General features: G+C 40.4%; 1 protein-coding gene across 9 annotated transcripts in view; it reads right to left on the bottom strand.

The window, feature by feature from the left end:
- sh3d19 (SH3 domain containing 19) overlaps positions 1 to 21266 on the bottom strand; it is an 82816-nt gene that overhangs the window by 36211 nt on the left and 25339 nt on the right. For 6 of the 9 annotated variants that reach the window (XM_031895497.1, XM_031895498.1, XM_031895494.1 and 3 more), the window contains one exon: positions 13446 to 13518. In XM_031895497.1, the coding sequence (XP_031751357.1) occupies positions 13446 to 13518 (73 nt within the window). Of the gene's footprint in view, positions 1 to 9; positions 146 to 4553; positions 4563 to 12601; positions 12913 to 13445; positions 13519 to 21266 lie in introns of those variants that run through there. The other 3 variants (XM_018096011.2, XM_002933498.5, XM_004911145.4) reach the window with 3 other exon arrangements.

Raw genomic sequence — 21266 nt, 5'->3', positions numbered from 1 at the left:
CCAACTCACCTTTCCAACACAGCATTAAACACTACAACTAGCTAAATTGTACTAGCCAGAGAGTGAAATCTGTCAATCGCACTGGGCTGGAGGCCTTGCAATTATCACACAATCCCAAGCTCAGCATGAGTGGCAGGTCTGACTCTCCATAAGGATAAAAAAATAAAATAATCATTCAGCTGCCACTTTCGTTATAGTGCTACATTGGTAGAAACAGCGACAAAAATGGTACATATCAAACAAACCTCCACTTTACTATATGGCCAGATAGTTTATTTCAAGGTATGTAAATGAATATAGTGAATCAAGCTGTCCAATTACAACAGCAAAGTATCCTATAATCCAAACTGACCATTGCACTGGTATAGCAATCAACATCAACTGCTTACACGTGATGGGGAAAGCTGCAGGCGTGTTGGCCATTGCCACATCTTATGAAAACTCTGATTCTGCTGCCTATTTAAAAGTGAGCTATGTTGCTAGAGTTAAATAAATTCTACGTTCTTGGGTCAGATTCTTTAATGGGGAAGTTCTAGAACAGATGTAGCATTAGCATTATAATTAGAAAGGCATGCATGGGTCGTGCGGAGACACTAATACTCTGTTCCTTCTTGAATCACCAACTTTCTATTCAAAAATTGACAAAGAGAGATCCTGGAAGGCATTAGTATCCCTGTTTAATATTTTTAAATAAGAATAGCTCTTCCCTATACTATGGCTGGCTTGGTACAGCTGTGTGGGTAGTGCACACGTGTCTGATGTACTGAACTGAATCGGTAGAGTGCACTTATCTGCAAAGGGCTGTTTTAGGAATAAATCTTTGGAAATGACAATACTGAAATGGAAGAGACTGAACCTTTTCAATTTCAGAAACTCCTTAGGAATGCTCCTAAAAGTTCAAAGCTAGAAACAAAAGGTGTCCAGTCACACCCACACTGCCATGCAAATAGATTGGGAAGGGAGTCACCCAGATTACATTCCTTGTGGCATAATCAATAGCCAGCCAGATTGCTGCAGAACTCACTTGTATCTGACAAGTTTTACAAGCCACGTATTCTACTAGGAACAGTTTTGCTTTGTGCTGTGTCTGTGCCATGTGCAGCACGGAGAGGACTGATCCCAGAGAGATGAGCAGGCAGCCCAATTTGCATGCAAGCTGAATGCTATGTTAATATCAGAGCAAGAGGACCTGATCGGAGCTGTTGAGAAGTACTGAGCTGGTGGCTGATGATGCTGGGAGCTGTACTTGGCAAATGGTGGAGCAGTAAGCTTGAACGGAAGGTGGACTACATGATCACAGTTCTAAACAAAACTATAACCATCTCTAAAGTAACGCAGGCATGATATCCAGAATGCTCGGGACCTGGGGTTTTCAGGATAAAGGATCATTTTATAATTTGGATCTCCATAAACTAAGTTTACTAAAAAATCTTTTAAACAATAATTAAATCCAATAGGATTGCTTTGTCTCCAATAAGGATTAATTATATCTTAGTTGGGATCAAGTACAAGGTACTGTTTTGTTATTACGGAGAAAAGGGAAATAATTTTTAAAAAGTTAGAATAATATCCTTAAAAATGAAGTCTATGTGAGATGGCCTTCCCATAATTTGGAATGTTCTGGATAACAGGTTCCCAGATAACACATACCTGTATTCATTATTAAGCCCCAGAACAAAATGTCAGTTGATTAGTGGCAAACTTGCTTTACTGTGTTACAACAGTCATACATTTTAAATGTTCTAGACCTCTGGCAAAGGGCCAGGAACCCTATTAAATGTAAGGGGATTGGATTTGAATAAAGAGAAGTGCTGTGAAAAATGCAGCATTGGCCGACCTTAGCAGAATCCCTATTACAGAACTACATGGAAATTTGAAGCATACCTGGTACCCACAAACAGTAATGATGTGACTGATCAGTTTAGTTCATTTGATGAGGTTAATACTGCAGCCTTGCAGCACTGGGGTTTGGTTGCAGCAAGGGTACCATCTGTAAGGAGTTGTATGCTCTCCCTGTGCTTGGGTGTGTTTCCTCTGGGTACCTCAGTTTCCTCCCACACTCCAAAAACATCCAGGCAACCTGCAACTAGCTTTTAATAAATCTAGTGTATGAATGTGATAGGGACCTTAGATTGTAAGCTTCACTGGGGCAAGGACTGATGTGAATGATGTATAATCTCTGTAAAACATGGTGGAAAATGTCTACACTATATACATAAAGCATAACAGAAATAGAAAAATAATAAGTATTTCAGCCTGTTATATTAAAATGCCATAAAAGTGCTAGATCATAGCGAACCAACCAATGCAGGACTAGAAATACACCTGAACAAATTACACAGCTTGTAGAACATGTTATGGATGACAATGGCTCATTAAAAAGTCACTTTCTTAGAAAGTCACACCCACTTTTTTCATTTTTTTCACACAAGCAGAGTGAATGCAAAGTGAAACACATTTGATACCCCATTTTTGTTTTATTTGCCTTCTTTGCAGAAATTTCTCTTTTAAACCCCACATCACTTTGTTCACTACAGAATCATGGGACACGCATCTAGAAGTAAGAAGCCACAGTGAATGGTCAGAATTATGCACTAGGGTGCCAGACCTGTCAGTAATGTACTAACCAATGCAAGTACTAAAATTAGGTACAGAAACTGCTGAGAAAGTGATTCCATGCAGCTGTATCCTCAGCCACAGGTCAGTCTCAGATCAGAGCTGGAGCTTTAAAAAACACAAACACCCCCCCTTATTCTATGAATCACGGTTGGCGTGGATCCGCGACAGGATAGGGAGGCTGAGAGGGAGAGCAGAGCAGGTCTCTGCAACATCTGGAAATGTGCTGTACTGCTCAACAAATACCTCATCGTTTATAGGAAACTTTTACACATTAACCCCTTTACTCTGATCTTTCCCTGAGACGCTATCATTCCCAAGCACATAGCACCTTCTTTGTTTTAGATTTGCTCTTGAATGTAGAGCGTACAGGCGACAACACCCATTAAATTTAATAAGTGCGTAAATATAAATACACTGGTACATTTTTTCACTTGAGAAGGCCACCCATACCAATAAAGTACTGTCGCAGTGCCTATGGGCAAAACTGCCTTTACTAGCTCTCATTATTTCTAGTACTGAACTATAAATATACGCACCATCAGCCTTTAGGCCAGTGATCCCCAACCAGTGGTTCCTGAGCAATATGTTGCTCCTCAACCCCTTGAATGTTGCTCTCAGTGGCCTCAAAGCAGGTGCTTAATTTTGAATTCTTGGATTGGAGGCAAGTTTTGGTTACATAAAAAACAGTTGTACAGACAAACAGAGCCTCATTTAGGCTGCCAGCCCACATAGGAGCTAACATATAGCCAATCACAGCCCTTATTTGGCACCCTCATGAACATTTTTCATGCTTGTGTTGCTCCCCAACTCTTTTTACATCTGAGTGTGGCTCACGGGTAAACCATAGTCCCTTCCCAGAGACTATTACTCCTGCTTCTAAAAGGTGCTGCTGTGCTATAATCCCTGCTACTACAGATGTTGCCAGGCCTGGGCCCACCTTCAACCCAGATCTGATGTATGGTAGTTACAGCAATGATTGCTGGACTATAATCCTTTCTACTATAAATATGTCCACTGGGCCTATATTATAGCTGGGCAATTGCCCCTGCTACTACAGGCATTTCTGGGCTATATTCCCTGTTTCTAAGGGCATTGATGGGCTATTAGCCTTGCCTTTACAGTTACTCCTGTGCTACCTGCAATGTGAAGTTATGAATAAGTGACACTTTATCAAACATGTCCTTCTTCAAAAGAAGGTATTTGCACCAGTGGAGTTCAGCTCAGTTTTTGTGGGATACACACGGATTAAAGCTTAATGATGGTTTTACATCAGTGGTACCACTTAATTTTAATAGGCCCCTGTAGCAGAATCTCCCTGCCTTCCCCAAAGTTTCTGCTTCAATATCCCTAGGAACCCAGTAATTACAGTGTCACCTATGTTTATTCCCCTGCTCCTGACAATTTTCATCTCTTGCTGTTATAGACTGAAACATCACTTGTTCCATTAGACAAAATAAAAACAGTTCTGCGTGAGATTAACAGCAGAAAAGTTAGAATACATTTTCCTGCCAGAAGAGAACTTATTATGGTAAAGGAACCAACTCCAAAACATTCCCCAACAAGTATGAATAGCCAGATACTAGAGAAAGTTATTTTTACAACATAAATATTGACACATGCTTATACTTTCATTCACTGCAATTGTCATTCAGATTTTATGCCAGGGAGTGCCACAGGCAGCTCATGAACGCTTGCTGAAATTATTTAATTACCTGCCCCTTTAATTATGGATTGGCCTTTACCATGCAGCACAATATATGTGAGTAACTTCACACAATTCTGTTATGCGCAATAGGCACCAATCACCTCTTTCTCAATGATTGCTTTTCGCAATAGTCATATTATCATAAACACAAAAGCAGATGATATCTATTTCAACAATGAAAAGTGTAACTATGCCTCGCCCTCAGAAATGCAGTACATAGGCAGCTTACCTAGCTTTTGTCTGCTCCATAGATCTCACCCTTGCCACTGCTCACATTCAGCCCCCTGCCAATGCTCACTTTCCAAATGCTCTTTTCCCACACTGTATAATGCAGCACAGAGAGCTGGGTGCATGTGTGAGAGTCACAGATCAACTCCCAGAGATGGAAGTGCAGTATCCAGCGAGGAAGAGGGAGGCGGGGAGTGAGGGATGGGCTCTCAGTTTTGTCACATCTGATTGGAAAGGCTGAACTGGACAAAGATCGCTCTAGGAATGCAGTCATTCAGGAAGTTTACACGGTCCTCCTCAATTTCAGCGCTTAAAAACAGAGGAAAAAAATAACACACACATATTTCCCTTCTGTCCCTGCCTACAGCTCTTTTTCCCCCTCTACCATAAAGCAGAGTTTCCCAAGCTGCGGGACTGAACCTCAGAGGGGCCTAACGGCAGTTTAATAGGAAGTACAGCCTGAAGCCAATCTGCCTTTACCTAAAATGTGTGAAAATCTCTGTTATAATGGGGGGGGGGGGAGGCAGCCCTGCAGACACCCCTGACCTTACCTATAGGGATTAATGTCTCAGGCAAAGGTGACAACCTGCTTCAAACCTCCTTATGGTCCTACCAGACCAATACCCCCAGTCTGGATGAGGCAGATGCAACCCAGCTGATACAAGTAAAGTCAGCAAGATCAAACAGACACTTGGTTGTGCTGATCACACATTTGTTTTGTTATAAAAGTATGTTGCAGTGCTACCAATTGGCAACTGATTTGAAAACTTAAACAATATAACATTTTCTGGAATAGTTTCCCCCTCCTTCCCAGAATGGATGTTCCCTAGGCAAGTGCCTCTGCTGCTTACACTGCATTATAAATATGCCCCAAGGTGTTGGGATGTGCAAGATCAGTGACCGGCAAAGTGAGAGATGTGGAAAGGAATATTGCTATCAACAAGCAACGTAGTCCTATGATGTAACACAATGGAATGCTATGCTACATTAGGGTCAGTTTCTCTACAAAAACTGTGCATTAAGGTTAATGTCACAAGGGATGTTTTGTTGCCTACCAACGGCTGACTTTGACTAGGCGCCAATTTACATTTGTCTTGGTGCTGAAAGAACTGCCATAACCAAAACAGGCGAATATTGCACAATTACAAGATACAACTATTTTGGACATAATTCCTTGTACAGGTATGGGATCCCTTATCCGAAAACCCGTTATCCAGAAAGCTTTAAATTACGGAAAGCCGTCTCCCATAGGAGACTCCATTTTAATAAAATAATTCAGAATTTGAAAACTGCTTTCCCTTTTCTCTGTAATAATAAAACAGTACCTTGTAATTGATCCCAACTAAGATATAAATAATCCTTATTGGATGCAAAACAATCCTATTGGGTTTATTTATTGTTTTATTGATTTTTTAGTAGACTTAAGGCAGTGCTGTCCAACTTCTGTGGCACCGAGGGCCGGAATTTTTCCGACCTACGTTGTGGAGGGCCGATAATGGAAGCCAGTTTTGACCACTCCCCTTTTTGAAACCACACCCACTTGAAACCACACCCATGTTATCACATGACCATACCCATATTAATGCTTGTAGTACAGCAAAAACCTGCCATACTCTGCCTTCCATACCCTGCCTGCATGTGCCATACTTTGACTGTGTGTGCCATTCTTGGCTGGTTTGTGCCATACTTGGCCTGTGTGTGCCATACTCTGCCTGCCCTACCAATGCTGCCTGTATGTGCCATAATCTGCTTGCCCTATGCTGCCTGTGTGTGCCATACTCTGCCTGCCCTATGCTGCCTGTGTGTGCCATACTCTGCCTGCCCTATGCTGCCTGTGTGTGCCATACTCTGCTTGGCCTATGTGTATGGCATACACAGGCAGCATACAGTGACACAATGCTGGCACTGCTCCTACAGTCTGCACAATAACTTTATATTAAAAAAACTTTTTAATTGCAGTACCACTTCAGTATATGTTCTCTTTGTAGTGTGCAGGGATTATTTGTGGGTTGTCTGAGGTGTGAACAGGTAGACAATGTGGGTGATTACAGCCTGAGTCTGAGGTGTGAACACTGCAGGGGGTGAACAATGCAGAGATTAAAAGGTGTGAACAACACAGGGGATTACACATTTAAACAATACAGCCTGACTACAGCCTGAATCTGAGGTGAGAACCATGCAGGGGGGGCAGTTAATCACAGTACTGATACCATTTAAAGCTTACACAAAGGTAAGCCATCAAAGCAGCCAGACAGGTGGGGGGCCACACAGAGGGGGGTCGCGGGCCGCATGTGGCCCGCGGGCCGCCAGTTGGACAGCACTGACTTAAGGTATGGAGATCCAAATTACGAAAGACCCCTTATCCGGAATACCCTTGGTCCCGAGCATTCTGGATAACCGGTCCTATACCTGTAGCAGCAAAATGTATTTTTTGTTCTGCCTGGCTTCATTACCCCAGGCTAGTGTGTGATAGGGAGAACATGGCCTGTTAAACCACAAGCCATTAATATCCAGCCCTAAAGACAGCAAAAGGGGCATTTTTTTTACCTATACCCATCAACATCTTTATGGAGTGCACCTTCAGGTTTCATCTCTCATTGCCCAAAGTCCCAGGGCCCTAGAGTGTCCCTTACCTGCACACCCTGCAGTTATCCCTTTTTTTAGTTAGTATAAAACATAACGCAATCAGACAGAATTTAGGGGAACAAATGAAAAACAAAAATGCACCAGATCAAAGGTAAAATTAATAATGTCCCTGCTATAAATACAGTACTATTTCTCTAGCTAATTTTACTCCCCTAAAAATAATTCTGCATGTTCCCTACAGGATGGCAATGGAGTGTGTATCAGTATCATACTTTTTTTTAGAGCAGAATCTGTAACTAATATAAAAGGAAAGAAAATGATAGGGCAATGGGTATTAAAAGTGCCCAGATGCTTGTAAATTAACCAGGTCCAATTTGTGGGAAACTTTGCTCCTTTTCAAAGTACTATGTAACGACTACTGAACATCCAGAGGTGGTGCTGGCATTATCTATTCTAGCCCACCGGTAGCTAAATAAAGGAAACTGATGGTTTTTAAACAGTACAAAACAAATAATTACATTTTTCACATTTAATTTTTTTGTTTAACATTTAAGCTTTAAAATTCCCCTGCCCCCTTTCCTGGGACAGATCTGGAAGGCTAATGCCACATGGGGCTGATCAAAGTGTAACAGAAGGTTAGTGACCTGGTTTAGGTTGATGCCACACAGGGCTGTTTCTCAGCATGTGGAAAAACCCAGGCCGAGAATCAGCAGACATGTTGCTCCTGAACCACTGGTTGGGGAACACTGAACTAATGTATCTAAGTGTAACAGAAGGTTAGTAACCTGGTTTAGGTTGATGCCACATGGGCCTGGTTTTTTTTCCACAGACTGGCATCAGCTTCCCACTTTGCCTGCACCTGTAACCATTGTGCCTGCACCTGGGCCAACACATCGGTTTTGGGTTCAGGCAGGAGGCGGCTGATTCTCAGCCTGTGGAAAAAACGCAGGCCCGTGTGGCATCAACCTAAACCACGTCCCTAACCTTCTGTTACACTTTGATACATTTCTCAGCAGCAGAACAATAGCAGCAACCAGTGAAACACGTTTATATTTCTGAAGTGACAAACTTTAGTAAAGCTTGGGGGGCATTCACAGTTGTGTCTGATACTGCTGCCAAGTAACATAACATAATCACATAATGTATCAAATTGCTGATTTGATGCTAAGATACAAGAGGGTGGGGTCATGAAAGATACTCATTTATGGTAACTGTTAACAAGTAACTTCCTAAGTGCTGAAAGGTATTTGTAGATAGCCCACCCTACAAAAGGCATGTTACTGTTGGATTCTGGAAGCACCAGCAGATAAAATTTAAAGACACAACACCACCAAACGCAACATACGTTGTTTAACAACCCTGCAAGTGAGATGCGAGAGTCTCTCAATCCCACCAAAAGTCAGCTATAGTTAAGGCTCTATTTATTTTATAACTTAAACCACCGTCAGAAACTTGCTTTTGCTGTAAATGTTTCCTTGTCATTTATTAGTTTTTCCATGCTGTGCCCAAGAACATGTGAATGCTGCTAGCTCCCTCTAGTGGATCCATTGAAATTCAACCTGTTTCAAGACATCTTATTAATGGCATTCTGCCACCACAATTCCCCTCATTTAATATTTCCATGGAATGATTTTATGCACCTATATTGCTTGGCAAGCTTGCTGACCTTTGAATAGAAGGAGACAAAGCCAAAACTGTACAGGAAACTATATATTTCTCAAAACTTGACTTTTTCAAAGTGTAACTCAATGATGTGCAAACGTACAAGACTTCAGGGGCACATTATATTTTATTCTGGTAAACTTTAACAAACATCTGACACCTCAAATCAGTTTCTATATTAAATGTAATTAAGAACCCCCTGCATTAAGCCGATTGGCAGATGTGGTGGATTCTCTACTGATGCAGAAACACCAGTAAACATATGATACTGGCATTTCTCTGCAAGCAGAAAAACACTGGATCTGCCACGTCTGCAATTATCCTTAACATATCTCTGTTCCATCTGAAACATTCTCCTTTGTACAACTCTGGAGGAACACTGCAAAATATGACCAATGGGTTAGTCTGAGAAATTACTAATTTAAATATCGAAGTTTGAAATAGTTTATTTTCCAGGGGGAAATTATCCTTTTATCCCATAACTGACATTTCTGAAATAGCAGCAATGTTTGTCATTGCAGTGCTTCCTTTTCTTTAGGGCATGGTCTTTGCGGACATTATTTAATCAATTTCTATGTTACCAATTCAAATTGAGGCAGATTTAAGCTGCTGATTTGGGTCCTTCAGACCGATTCAACAGCTTACCTGCGTGTGTATGGGGCCCTTCAACAGGCCTCCCCGACCAATTTCAGGCTGAAAATCGCCTAGATGTTGATCAGGCGGGTTTGATTTTTCCGTCAGATTAAGGAATGCAGACCTCGCTCTAATGGCTCATATTCCCATCATTCTAACTGGCCCTAGGGCCAAACAATCGAATTAGCCCAATATCACCCACCTTAAGATATGGTATACAGCCACCTTCAACAACTTATCACCTCCCTTCAAGATTTGAAACTACAGAGCTGTAGGACACAGTGTGAAATCATCCAAAAAGTGCAAAATATAATATAATTTCTTTATAAGCAGACTGAATGCCTTCCTATTTGTTTTTCTTATGTAGTTGAATCTACTTAACCATATACACAGGGGTCAGTACTTAAATGGTTTATAGCAAAGAACGTGGCATATGTTCAGTATTTGAGTCAAAACACCAGAATGTTATGTTTGCAGGGAATTTCAAGCAGGCTGAACTTGTTCTACCGTCGTTACAATGCATACAAAGATGGGGAAAAAATGTAGAAATCTGAACACATGGTTGAATTTTTGTGGCGTTGCTTCTTTTTCCATAAAGCAGCTGGCTTTATGGCTTAAACTATCTATGATATGAGTCATTAGAACTGTACACTCCCTAGAAAAATACCAACCCAACCCAATCTGTCAGCTTATCATAGTCCATCCGTGACACAGTCACAGCACAGAGTATATAACATATTGCCGTGTTATGAAATAACTATACCCAACATACAAGAGCACTCCTAATGCTTTCTTTTTTTGCTTATAGCCATATATTTAGGGGATAAAAGGATAAATGCAGCCTAATTTAAAAGTCTAGTAATAGCAGGAATGAAAATGGCTATAATGTATTAACACACTATACCCCATATGTAATAAAAGGCACAAAGCTTGCCAAAGTGTAAGAACCCATAGCAACTAATAGGGGCACATTCATCAAAGCACGTTTGATTCTGAATACAAAAAATTTTTTATTTTTTTTTCTAGGTTTTCGTACTGTGCGTATTTTTTATGACTTTTTCGTACTTTGCAACAATTTGTGCGACAAAGTCGTATTTGTCGCAACGAGTATAAAAGTTTCTAATTCATTCAAGCTTCGTTATCGTGACTTTCCTTGAGCCAGGTTGCAGCTGCAGAGTGCCATTGAGTCCTATGGGAGGCTTCTAAAAACATGCACAGAAGGATCAGAGTCACAAAGGTTTTCCTGACGTTTTCAATCGTTGAGATACGAAAATATTGTGACTTTCGGCTCGCCAATATGATATTATCGTGACTAATACGATCTTTTCATAAGCATTTTCGTGACATTTCTGATCATCAGAAATTTCGTATTTAATCTGAATTTTGCCCATTGCGGGATTCAAATTCGTACTTAAAAATCTGCCCCATAGTATGTTTGAAGGACAGGGGCTCTTTAAGAAAACAGCTAAACCCAGCACAAGTATGAAAACACAAGGCAAAGAAAACCAGTACTTCTACTTCAGAGAAAATACTTTTACATGTACGGATCTGCGATAACTGCTATATGAATTCAAAAGAAGTTGTGTTTACTTGGTTCTTGAGAGCTAATATTCACCTTATTTAACATTAAACCTACAGTAAAACACAAGGACATAAATCTTAGCTAGAACAGAACCTTCCTTCAATGTATGAATGCATCTGTACATGAACATCTGAAGATGTTTAGAATGTAGTTTTAAGGCTTAGAAAAGCAAAATGGCAGTTTCCAGCTACATGTATAAATGTCAACGTGCGAGAAAAATGATCCTACACTTAAAATAAGCCATAATCTCATATTTTAATTTCTTATTTTAATTTCCTTATTTTAACCTTATTTAATACACAGAGTAGTCTAACAAAATACAGTATGAGAGTATACGTACAATGTCTCTCTATGGAAAAAGTCTATTATTTGAAATTGGGGCTCCTTATTTACTGGTCCACAACTCCCAGGATTCTCCAACATATAATCAAAGGTAAAATCATCTTGGGATCAAATGTAAAAGGGTCCTTTTAGGTGTAATATCACATAGCCATAATAATTACAGGGTTAAAAAAGGAGGAATATCCAACAAGTGTCCCTCCATGACTTTTCTTTAAAAAAAAATACATATACTGTATGTTTCTAAATGGAACGCTCCCTTTTGTTTGAAGAATTGTGTTTGCCTTTCTTCAGAGGATGGTGTTCTATATAACCAAGCCAAATTACAGGGAAGTGGATTTTTTGGCCAGACTCACAGACATAAAGATCCAGACATATTACTAAAGAACATAATTTAGAATATAACTGTTTATTTTGAAAAAAAAAATTTAAACCAATTTGATATTTAGAGAACCAAAACACCCTTGATGTATATACTGTATTTTGTCCAACTGAAGATCCTCCAGGTCTTAACAACAACTGGTATAATATCCCTTCATGGCAAAAACTTACACTATGGGGCAGATTTATCAAAATGTGAGCTTAGAGCTTAATACATAAAAACTCACCCATGTTCTATTCATTCCTATGCGATTTTTAGAAGCGTATTTATCAAACAGTTCTAACTTTCAGCCATTGATAAATACACTTCTAAAAATCCCATAGGAATGAATAGAATGTGGGTGAGTTTTTATGTATTAAGCTCTAAGCTCACATTTTGAAAAATCTGCCCCATTATGTCTCTATAACCGAAAGCATTAAAAGAAGCAAAATCACCAAGGCCTCATTTATGCTGGCAGGTTGAGGCTCAGTGTCAACTTTAAGTGAAATATGTGGTGACCACTTACCCTCTTTACTCAACATGTTTTAAACCTGGCCATGTAATTATATCTGCTCTGACTGCCACGCAGGTTCAATGCCCATTTCACTTACTACTTTCTTCTTCTTAATTCTTAAGAAATAACATATAACGTATAAAAGAAGCATGTTATACATACAATAACATGTTAAAATGACTATAACTTAATGGATGTTGAGACAGATGTTATGGTATGTAAATTAAACATAATTGACACACTAAAATACAGGCCACTAATGTAAAGATGACTGTTCACCTCAATTTACATATTCACGTGTATGTGTATATACATATATATAACCCACATATTCATATCTTAATTAATTTAATTAGTGCCAAAGATAAATACCTTGCAAGCAGACACCATGCCCTGAGTCAGTTAACATCAGCCTGCCGTTAATGGCACGATTGCCAACATCCTGGAAAGCTATACGACTTGTTGTTCTCTGAGCAAGTGGTAATGCAGTGTCACACAGGGATGATTTTTGGTACCTTGTACCCCAATGAGAACCTGCTTACAATCTGGGCCCTCCCTTCTCTGCGTTTTATCAGTTAGGGAGTCACCCAGCAAGAAATAAATAAAGATCCCTGGGAGGCTGAAATAGTGTTCTGCGTACATTCATAATAGTTCAACTACTACAAGAGATTATTAGCTACATCTCCAGCAATGCTACTATATAATGACTTTTACTGATTAATGGCTTTAAGAGTCACAATGACAGCTTCCCGGAAAGAGTACAAAATGTTGCTTTATGGCCTACGTAGCAACTTCGGGTACAATAACGAACGTTATGGACTGGCTCAATATTAAGGGAAATGTATGTGTGAGATGAAGGGGAAATCCTTCCAATGCACAGAGAAATAAACATACAAGTCTTCCCACTGATGAGACAATTATTATTTTATACTGTATATCAGAATACTGGAAGAATACAGAAGCTGATTTCTGTCAAGTGCTTACACACCATACTGGGGCAAGGAGTGATGAACAGTGATTAAGGCCACAAAGGAACAAGGCATTACTATATGTATAAGTGGCCATTGGCAGGATTGTAGATGAGCTATTCCTACTAATCCCTGCATAATCCTGGCAGATGAGTGACATCCCCACTGTACAGCCAGGTGCTTATTGCCATTCAGTAGCCACGCAGGCCCATACAGTAGCCACTATGGAGGCCCCAGCACACAGTTACCTGCAGCTTGGTTGAGGTTGGACCTCCTGTGCCTCCTGTTCCCAGCACTGTCCCTGAGCTCTCTCAGCTCCTCCTCTTTTGCCAGGTTCAGTTAGGTGGTTGCATTAGTGTTGGGTGGACACCTAAGTGCATCTTTTTGTCAGTATAATAATAATACAAAGTGCAAACATTTGCCCAAGTCTAGCAACCAGTAAGCCACAACAACCAATTAGATGTTTGTATAAGCAGTTTATAGCTATATTCTGCTATAGGCAGATTGGATCAGTGAGAAAGTATTAACTGACTGGGTCATGTCATGGATATATCATGATAGACAGGAGTGTCAGATCTTTCAACATTAAGTTAAAAAATAGTATAATAGAAAATATCCTTCAAATTACATCCAAATTTGCCTCTTGATTGGCATTTCTTGTGTAATTAGAAAAGTAAATAGTCTTTAGACACAACTGACAAACTAGCAGGGGCCAGGAAAACTCTCTAGGTAGGATGAGTTTAGAGATGAGGATGAGAGAATACATTTTAACATTAAATTGATGTTTAATCTTGATCCTTCTTACCTTCTGATGTTTCTCTCTCCCTCTTCTCCCTCTTCCTCCTTCTTCTTCCTCTTCTCCCCTCTTGCGCTTTTTGCCTTTCTTGGCTTTTCTCCTCCACGTTGGTTCCATGCGCTTGATCTTTTTAGCTGCCCCCTCTGTCTCCTTCTTGATGTTCCTCTTCCGCGTGAGCCCACAGGATGTTGAAGGCTTGGGGGATCTATCCATTGCAAGTGGATTAATCCTGAAAATCGCTTCTTACTGGGAGACGCTTTAGAAACGCTACCACTCACTGAAGCAACTCTGGGTAGAGTGACCAACCGCTTTTTTCCAACTGTCATATGGCTGTGTGCACAGTGTTCTTAAAGGAACAGTAACACCAAAAAATGAAAGTGTATAAAAGTAATTACAATATAATGTCCTGTTGCCCTGCATTGCTACAACTGGTGTGTTGCCTCAGAAAGACTACTATAGTTTATATAAGTTAGCTGCTGTGTAGCCATGGGGGCAGCCATTTAAAGGAGAAAAGGCACAGGTTACTTAGCAGATAACAGATAAACCCCCATTATATGGGGCTTATCTACTAGTTATCTGCTACGTAACCTGTGCCTTTTTTCTCCTTTTTCCAGCTTAAATGGCTGCCCCCATGGCTACACAGCAGCTTATTTATATTGTAGCTTTTCTGTAGCAAAAACACCAGTTTTTTGAGAAACAACAGCACATTATATTTGAATTACTTTAAAACACTTTTTTGATGTTACTGTTCCTTTAAGTTTTACTGACTACTGCAGCTTGCATTGGTACCTCACAATAGAAGCAATGGTATAAGCTATGCAAGCTGCAGTAGGTCAGTAAGAACTTGCCAAGAACAAGTCATTCTGTAACATACTAAGAGTTAACCTGAAGGTGAACAACCCCTTAAACATAAACTGCAAAATAGCCATATCTAGCACTCTTTCCAGTGTGGGGTCATACCAAACCTGGAAAAACACTAGAGTATATCTTTCCATCTGAAAATGAATATTGTCAATCTTGTTTCAATAACACTGTCACTTTACATATGTACAGGTATATGTATAGTATTTTCACATGTAACTGTGGCATAGCACAACTGCTCCTATTTTTATTACGAGATATATTAGTATCATGTAGCACATGACAATTAGCAGTAGACCAGACATCCTCCCATCTGTACTTTTCAACCAATATGCATTGTATGGCTAGAGACTGCCCACAGTCTCATGGGTCAGAGAGATTTGCTCATGAATGTTGATATTTATAATTGGGAGAGGGGAGTGATGTTATTTCTGGACAGACATTTTCCTCATAAACTTGAAAAATGGACTTCCTGGGTCAGCTGGTCTGTTACCCCAATTGTAACAAAAATATATTGGCTAAATAGTTTGTTAATGGGTTGTACACAAAGCGATGTTCATACAGTAGTATGGTTGGAAATGGCCAGCTTTTTATGAAAAACTTGCCCTTGGTCAAGCTTTGCGATCTGATATTGTAAAAACATATCGTACGGTGTATTTGCAGTTCTATGTCCTGCAGTTCTCCATATGAGGTGTTTACATGTGAGCATCCCATGAAATGAAATTTTAGTCACAATTGGAAGTATATAAGTCATAAAAAACTGTAGAGAATTACATTAAAGGAAATCTGAAACCTAAAAAAAGAATGTACAATTGTAGAATGATCTTGATTTTTTCTTTTATCAAGATATTGTTCACTAAATTCCCTCAGCAAAGCAACACCACAACTTCCTTTTTTTGTACTATATTCATTTTCTCTGAATTGTGCCCAGTAAGCAAGAATGAACACGTGGCGCCGTTTCAAACTCACTAGGAGTGTAAAAACTGCTATTTTTCCTTTACGTTCCTAATGCCGATTTTAAGTAATCCAGTGGCAAATAAAAAAAGTTAGAAAAGTTCAGTAAAAAAAATTTATTGATATTAAAATGCCAGAATATTCACCAATATTGTATTCTATTACAATAACTTGCTCACTCTAGTGTTCAAAACTGCAAGCATTAATATTCACATTTTCTTGGATCAAATTCAGTTCACAAGTTTCCAGAGTAACTACCAGAGTCTCTCGAAATTGGGAAAGGTGCATTTCTGTTAGCGGTTCCTGTCCATACGTCCAGGTTCATGTAGGCATGGAAGGGGTTAAATCTAGGCAAGTACTCCGGCTTGCACATAACTGAGTGATTCCCAACGTGCTCAGAATGGGGAGGAGAGCCACTGACCGGCAGCAGCCATCAAAGGCATCGTTCCGAGGGGCCCAAATAGAGCCAAAAAGTCCTGACGTGGGGGACAAACTTCTGGTGCTGGAGAGGTACGGCTATAAAGCAAGGGCAGAATTAGTACATAGTAAAACACAGCTGATTCAGTTACATGGGAGGAACAGAAAATGCACTGAATAACAGACTGAAGTTCTGTCTTACTATATAAGGTGACTATATGGGGCTGAGTCTGCAGTAATGCTCAGAAGCATCTGTTGTTATTCTGTATATCATGGATCTCCAGCCTACTGAGCTTCAACTTTTCATGTTATTAGGTTGGTTATTTTTTTATAATACATGTATTAAAGATTATATTAAATTACATACTGATCTGGCTCTTCAGCAGACTGGGGAAAAAAAATCCCGTGGAGGCCACATCTGGAGCCCTTGAGCATCCTGTTGCACAGGCCTGACCTGCAGCACACAGGTTTTCTCCAGCTCAAAACTCCTGGAGCAGCACTAGATTTATGCACCTGATATGTACAAACAATATTCCTTTCACTGACACCAGGAGAGCTGCCTCCAAACTGCAATGTAATGTAAAAGTATGATTGTTGCATGTGTGTAGGGAACTCCACTTCCCATCCAATCATTTGCATTCATGCATTCTTGTTGCTACTTACCTAATTCAGGCAGAACACCCTGACACTGCTGTTTGTTCCTACCTTAAATGTATCATCCATCCATGAGACAGCTTACAAATGATACTTTATGCATGCCTTGCAAGTGTGCAAGTAACAATCTTATTTGCTACAGAATGACTCACATAGCTTGCTAGCTCCCAGGTGCTGGGCATGGGGGGGGGGGGTCCTGGGGAGGAGCTGGTGGCACAGGGCACTCATATTCCATGTAGGCTGGCACTGGTGCTCAATAAAAGCTGGGTTCTGAACTTCAGGACATGAAAAACCACTGTTATAATTCATATTTTCTGTAAAATAGATTAAAAAAAAAATCTTTCAGTGACCATAACAGACATGTATTAGTGTGCATGTATAGTACATACTTGTTAATACCATACGTGTGTTTTACAGTGTGTCTCTCAACTGATAATACAATTTCTTTTGTTTATATCATCTAACTGGTACACTACAGTCAATATCACATTACAAAACTAATTTTCATTCTAAGCTTACATGAGCGCTACTTATAGTGCTGATCAAAACTCCTCATTTTTTTTTTTTTTTCTTTTAAATCGAATAGTGGGTTACGGTCTAGCTGCATCACATACCTATTTTGCGCAGGAGCAGGATCACGCATAACACATGACACTGTGCCCTCCACATTATAGTTGACATCATTTGGTAAACAAACAGGTTGGGTGCTCCAAATGTCTTCATGGGAATATCGACCTACAAAATACAAAGGACACTGGATTAATAACACCAGCTAAAAACAGTATTACATTTCCCAGCTGCTCCACCTAACACTGCTACATCCCCTGCCTTGGTCTTAAACTCATTTCGCCCCCCACTCATAATCTCTTCCCCTCTCTCCCTGCTACGCTCGCAACATGCACAAGAAGTACCCAATGCCGTCCTGCTCCAAAGTTGACAGGCCAGAACGGAGAGTAGGCAGGTAGAAGAGGTCTGTGTCTAGCTCCCCCCCACTATTGCTCCCTACCGCCTCTTTTGCCTACCCCTAGTTCTGGCCCTAAGAAGAATTGTTAACCTCTTCCAGCACATATGGTAGTATATACTTCTCCTCAGCTATGATAGGGGCAAAGCTGAATCTGTCTGTGGTTATTTAGGGAAAATATGGGGCCTGGTATGATTAAAGTAGTGCCCCACCAGAAAATACAAAAGTTGTCACACTGCAACCAGCCTTCTGTAAGGGTAATGAGATTCAGGATGCTTTGGATATGATAACCCTGCATTTTGGTTAACTTGAAAGTTTTAATGCCGAATCTCATAAAAGAATAACTAAGCCTTTTTCTTTTAAAATCCCTAAAATGACTCTAAACAGCCTCCTCCTAGATACACTGAGTCTGATGACCTTTCTAAGGTATATTCTGAAACATGGCACAGAACCCAGTCACTTCTTTTCTAGAGGGAAACTCTGCCCCCTACTAGAAATCATGACGGGGAATACTATGACTTTATAGGAGCATGGCCAGTGAAACAAGGCCATAAATTGCACATTTCATAGCAGAAACAACTCATTGTATTTACTTAGATCCTGTATACTATGGTTTAGAGAGATACCAGAAGCCTGTGCCAACACAGATATTCCGCTGTACTGAGCACTAAGTTCTACTATTTGTCTATTAAACTGGTTATTATATATAGCAATGTTCTTCAGAACTTTTAATTTCAGCAAGATGTATGGTTTTATGAACTTCATTTTCCTTATTTACATGTGAGCGTGCAGAAAGCACCTTTGTGTTACACCCTTGTGACACGACTCAGCTCCCGAAAGAAAAAAATATGTTTATCATCTTTGGATATACACAATATATGGGCTCATAATCTGACTCAATTGCTTACATTATACCTTAATGATTTGCTGTTTTCCAGTGGTAGGATGCTGTAATATTTGTGATAGTTTATTATAATAGTGAAATGCAGGGATTTTAGTGTTCCACAAGAGGGAACTGTTGTTTAAGGTACAGCACATTGGTGCAGGCATTTCTTATCAGTGATTTGTGCCAGACAGAGGGCTAATAGCACCTGTTTTAGTCAGACAGTCTGGCTTTCAGATGTTCAGTGGCTTGAGACAAATGGCAGCAATCCTACATGTAGCCTTACAATTCTAGTATCCTTTATGTGTTAGAATTATTAAGGTTATGCGTAGGATTACTGTATGTGTAGTAGTCTCTTCATTTTATAAGGTTGAACACACACCCTAGGGGTAAAGACCACAGGGAGAAAATACAAACGTCTCACAGAGTGTGCTTGGTTAAGGTGGCCATACACGTGGCGATCTGACGATGTTTCGTACGACCATCGGTCGCACGAAACATCGTAAGATCCGCCACACACCATTCAGGGCTGAATCGGCAGGTAATGCGGTAGAAACAATAGGATTTCTACCTCCTTCTGCCGATTCAGCTCTGAAAGGAGAATTTTGGTCAGGCGCCTTCTATGGCCCCGATCAAATTTTCAAACTGGTCCGATCGGGCAGTCGTCCGATATCAGCAGCTTCCTGCGATATCGGTCGACTCGCCGACATGCCATACACGCACCGATTATCATACGAAACGAGGTTTCGTACGATAATATCGGTGCGTGTATGGCCACCTTTAGACTCAATCTCCAATGCTACAAAGGTGCCGTGTAAAAATAATACTTCAGGCCTTGCTGCCTAATTAGTATTGCAAAGCCCAATGGACCAGTACACAAATAGGCTGGTTTTGGTAAACCGGACCAACCTGGAAATTTGTTTTTGCTACTTTCTCCCCAAAGTGACACAAAAATGTAAGTCGGTAGAACCTTGCAAGAACCAAACATAAGGGCACATTCATCAAAGTACGAGTTTGAATCCCGAAATGGGAATAATTCGGATTAGATATGATCATTTCTGATGATTGCACAAAAATGCTTACGAAAAATCGGAATAATCACAATAATATCGTATGGGCGATTCGAAAGTCACGAAAATTTTGTATTTGACATGGCTGGTATTATGCTGCAAAATGGTAGCAACACTAATGCAGGTTGAAGATCTCTTCCTGTCTCGATTGCGGTTTGTTGCAGTCCCCTGTAAATGCCAGCAGGAAATAAAACTCCCTTGCCCTTCCATCTAAAACTTTCGAAGTCACCATTCTTTTCCCCAAAGAGAGGGATTGACTTTTTTTTTTAACTACCGTATATACTCGAGTATAAGCCGAGTTTTCCAGCACTCAAAATGTGCTAAAAAAGGAATCCTCGGCTTATACTCGAGGCAAGAATCCTACCGGCGCAGGTCCCAATTAATCCGTCAGTGCTCCTTTGTATTCCAGTATTGCTCATCCTGCAAAGCTCCTCCAAACGACACGTGAGCGGCGAGACTCAGGGGGGGTGCCGCTCGCACTGCCCCCCATGGGGCGGCTTGGCTCAGCGCGCCGCTACCACCCGGGAGTCTCGCCGTGTCCTCATATTGCCTCCTCATATCGAGGAGCTTTGCCAGATACTAAATCTACAAACCTGCAAATCTGCAGCATCTGCGCGCCGCTCCCAGTGTGTCCCGTCGCTCGTCGCACCCTCGCCCTGCCCACCTGTGTGTGGTGTGGTGTGCGTTGTGTGCGTACGCCCACATGTTGTTTGGAGGAGCTTTGCCGGATATAAAATCTGCATTCAGGTAACGGCTGGGAGTAGGTTCTAGCTACTGTAATATCTATCCATATCCTGCATCCTGTGTCTTTGCAGAATACTAGAAACTATTTAAAATCACTGATAAAACCTAGATCCTAGTCAGAAAGGATCCTGAAATAGTGTACCATACTTGCACAAATCTTTTTTTTTTCCCAGGTTAGAGATACTGTAGGTGATGCACAATAGCTAGATAGGTCTGTTGACATCAAAATAGCTCTTTTTTAGAAGTTGATTATAGTTTTTCAGTTTGTTGTTTAATGCTGTACTATGTCACAGTTACCAGTAGTGATTAACAATGTGTGAGGGTCTGCCTGGAACCAATGGGCTCATTTGTTCATTTATGTGTGCAGGAATCCCGTGCTGAGTGTCAGGCATGATGTTTATTGTGCAGCAGAGAGTTTCTCACACTAAATTATTTGCACTGGTAAAACATTATCCAACAAACAATACTTGTAATGTAATGAGTTCATCCTAGTAATAGAGTAATAGTTCTTTTATGGAAAGGAATGCGGCTCTATTAATATACCAGTTTTAATTGCCCCAACTTGTCCAAACATTTTATTCATGTATTTTGTTGCAGGCTTTAATGAAGTCTGCATGCAGTTTGCCTAGTTCAGCTGGTGTTAGAGCTCAATGGTGCTGCAGAGCTGCCCTCACATCTAACACCCTATTGAAATGATGTGTGCAATATCATAGGAATGCCAAGGTTAAG

Source organism: Xenopus tropicalis, chromosome 1, assembly GCF_000004195.4.
Source record: "Xenopus tropicalis strain Nigerian chromosome 1, UCB_Xtro_10.0, whole genome shotgun sequence".
In the NCBI taxonomy this organism is placed as follows: domain Eukaryota; kingdom Metazoa; phylum Chordata; class Amphibia; order Anura; family Pipidae; genus Xenopus; species Xenopus tropicalis.
The sequence above is the reverse complement of the archived record's forward strand: the minus strand, read 5'-3'. Positions and strand labels throughout refer to the sequence as shown.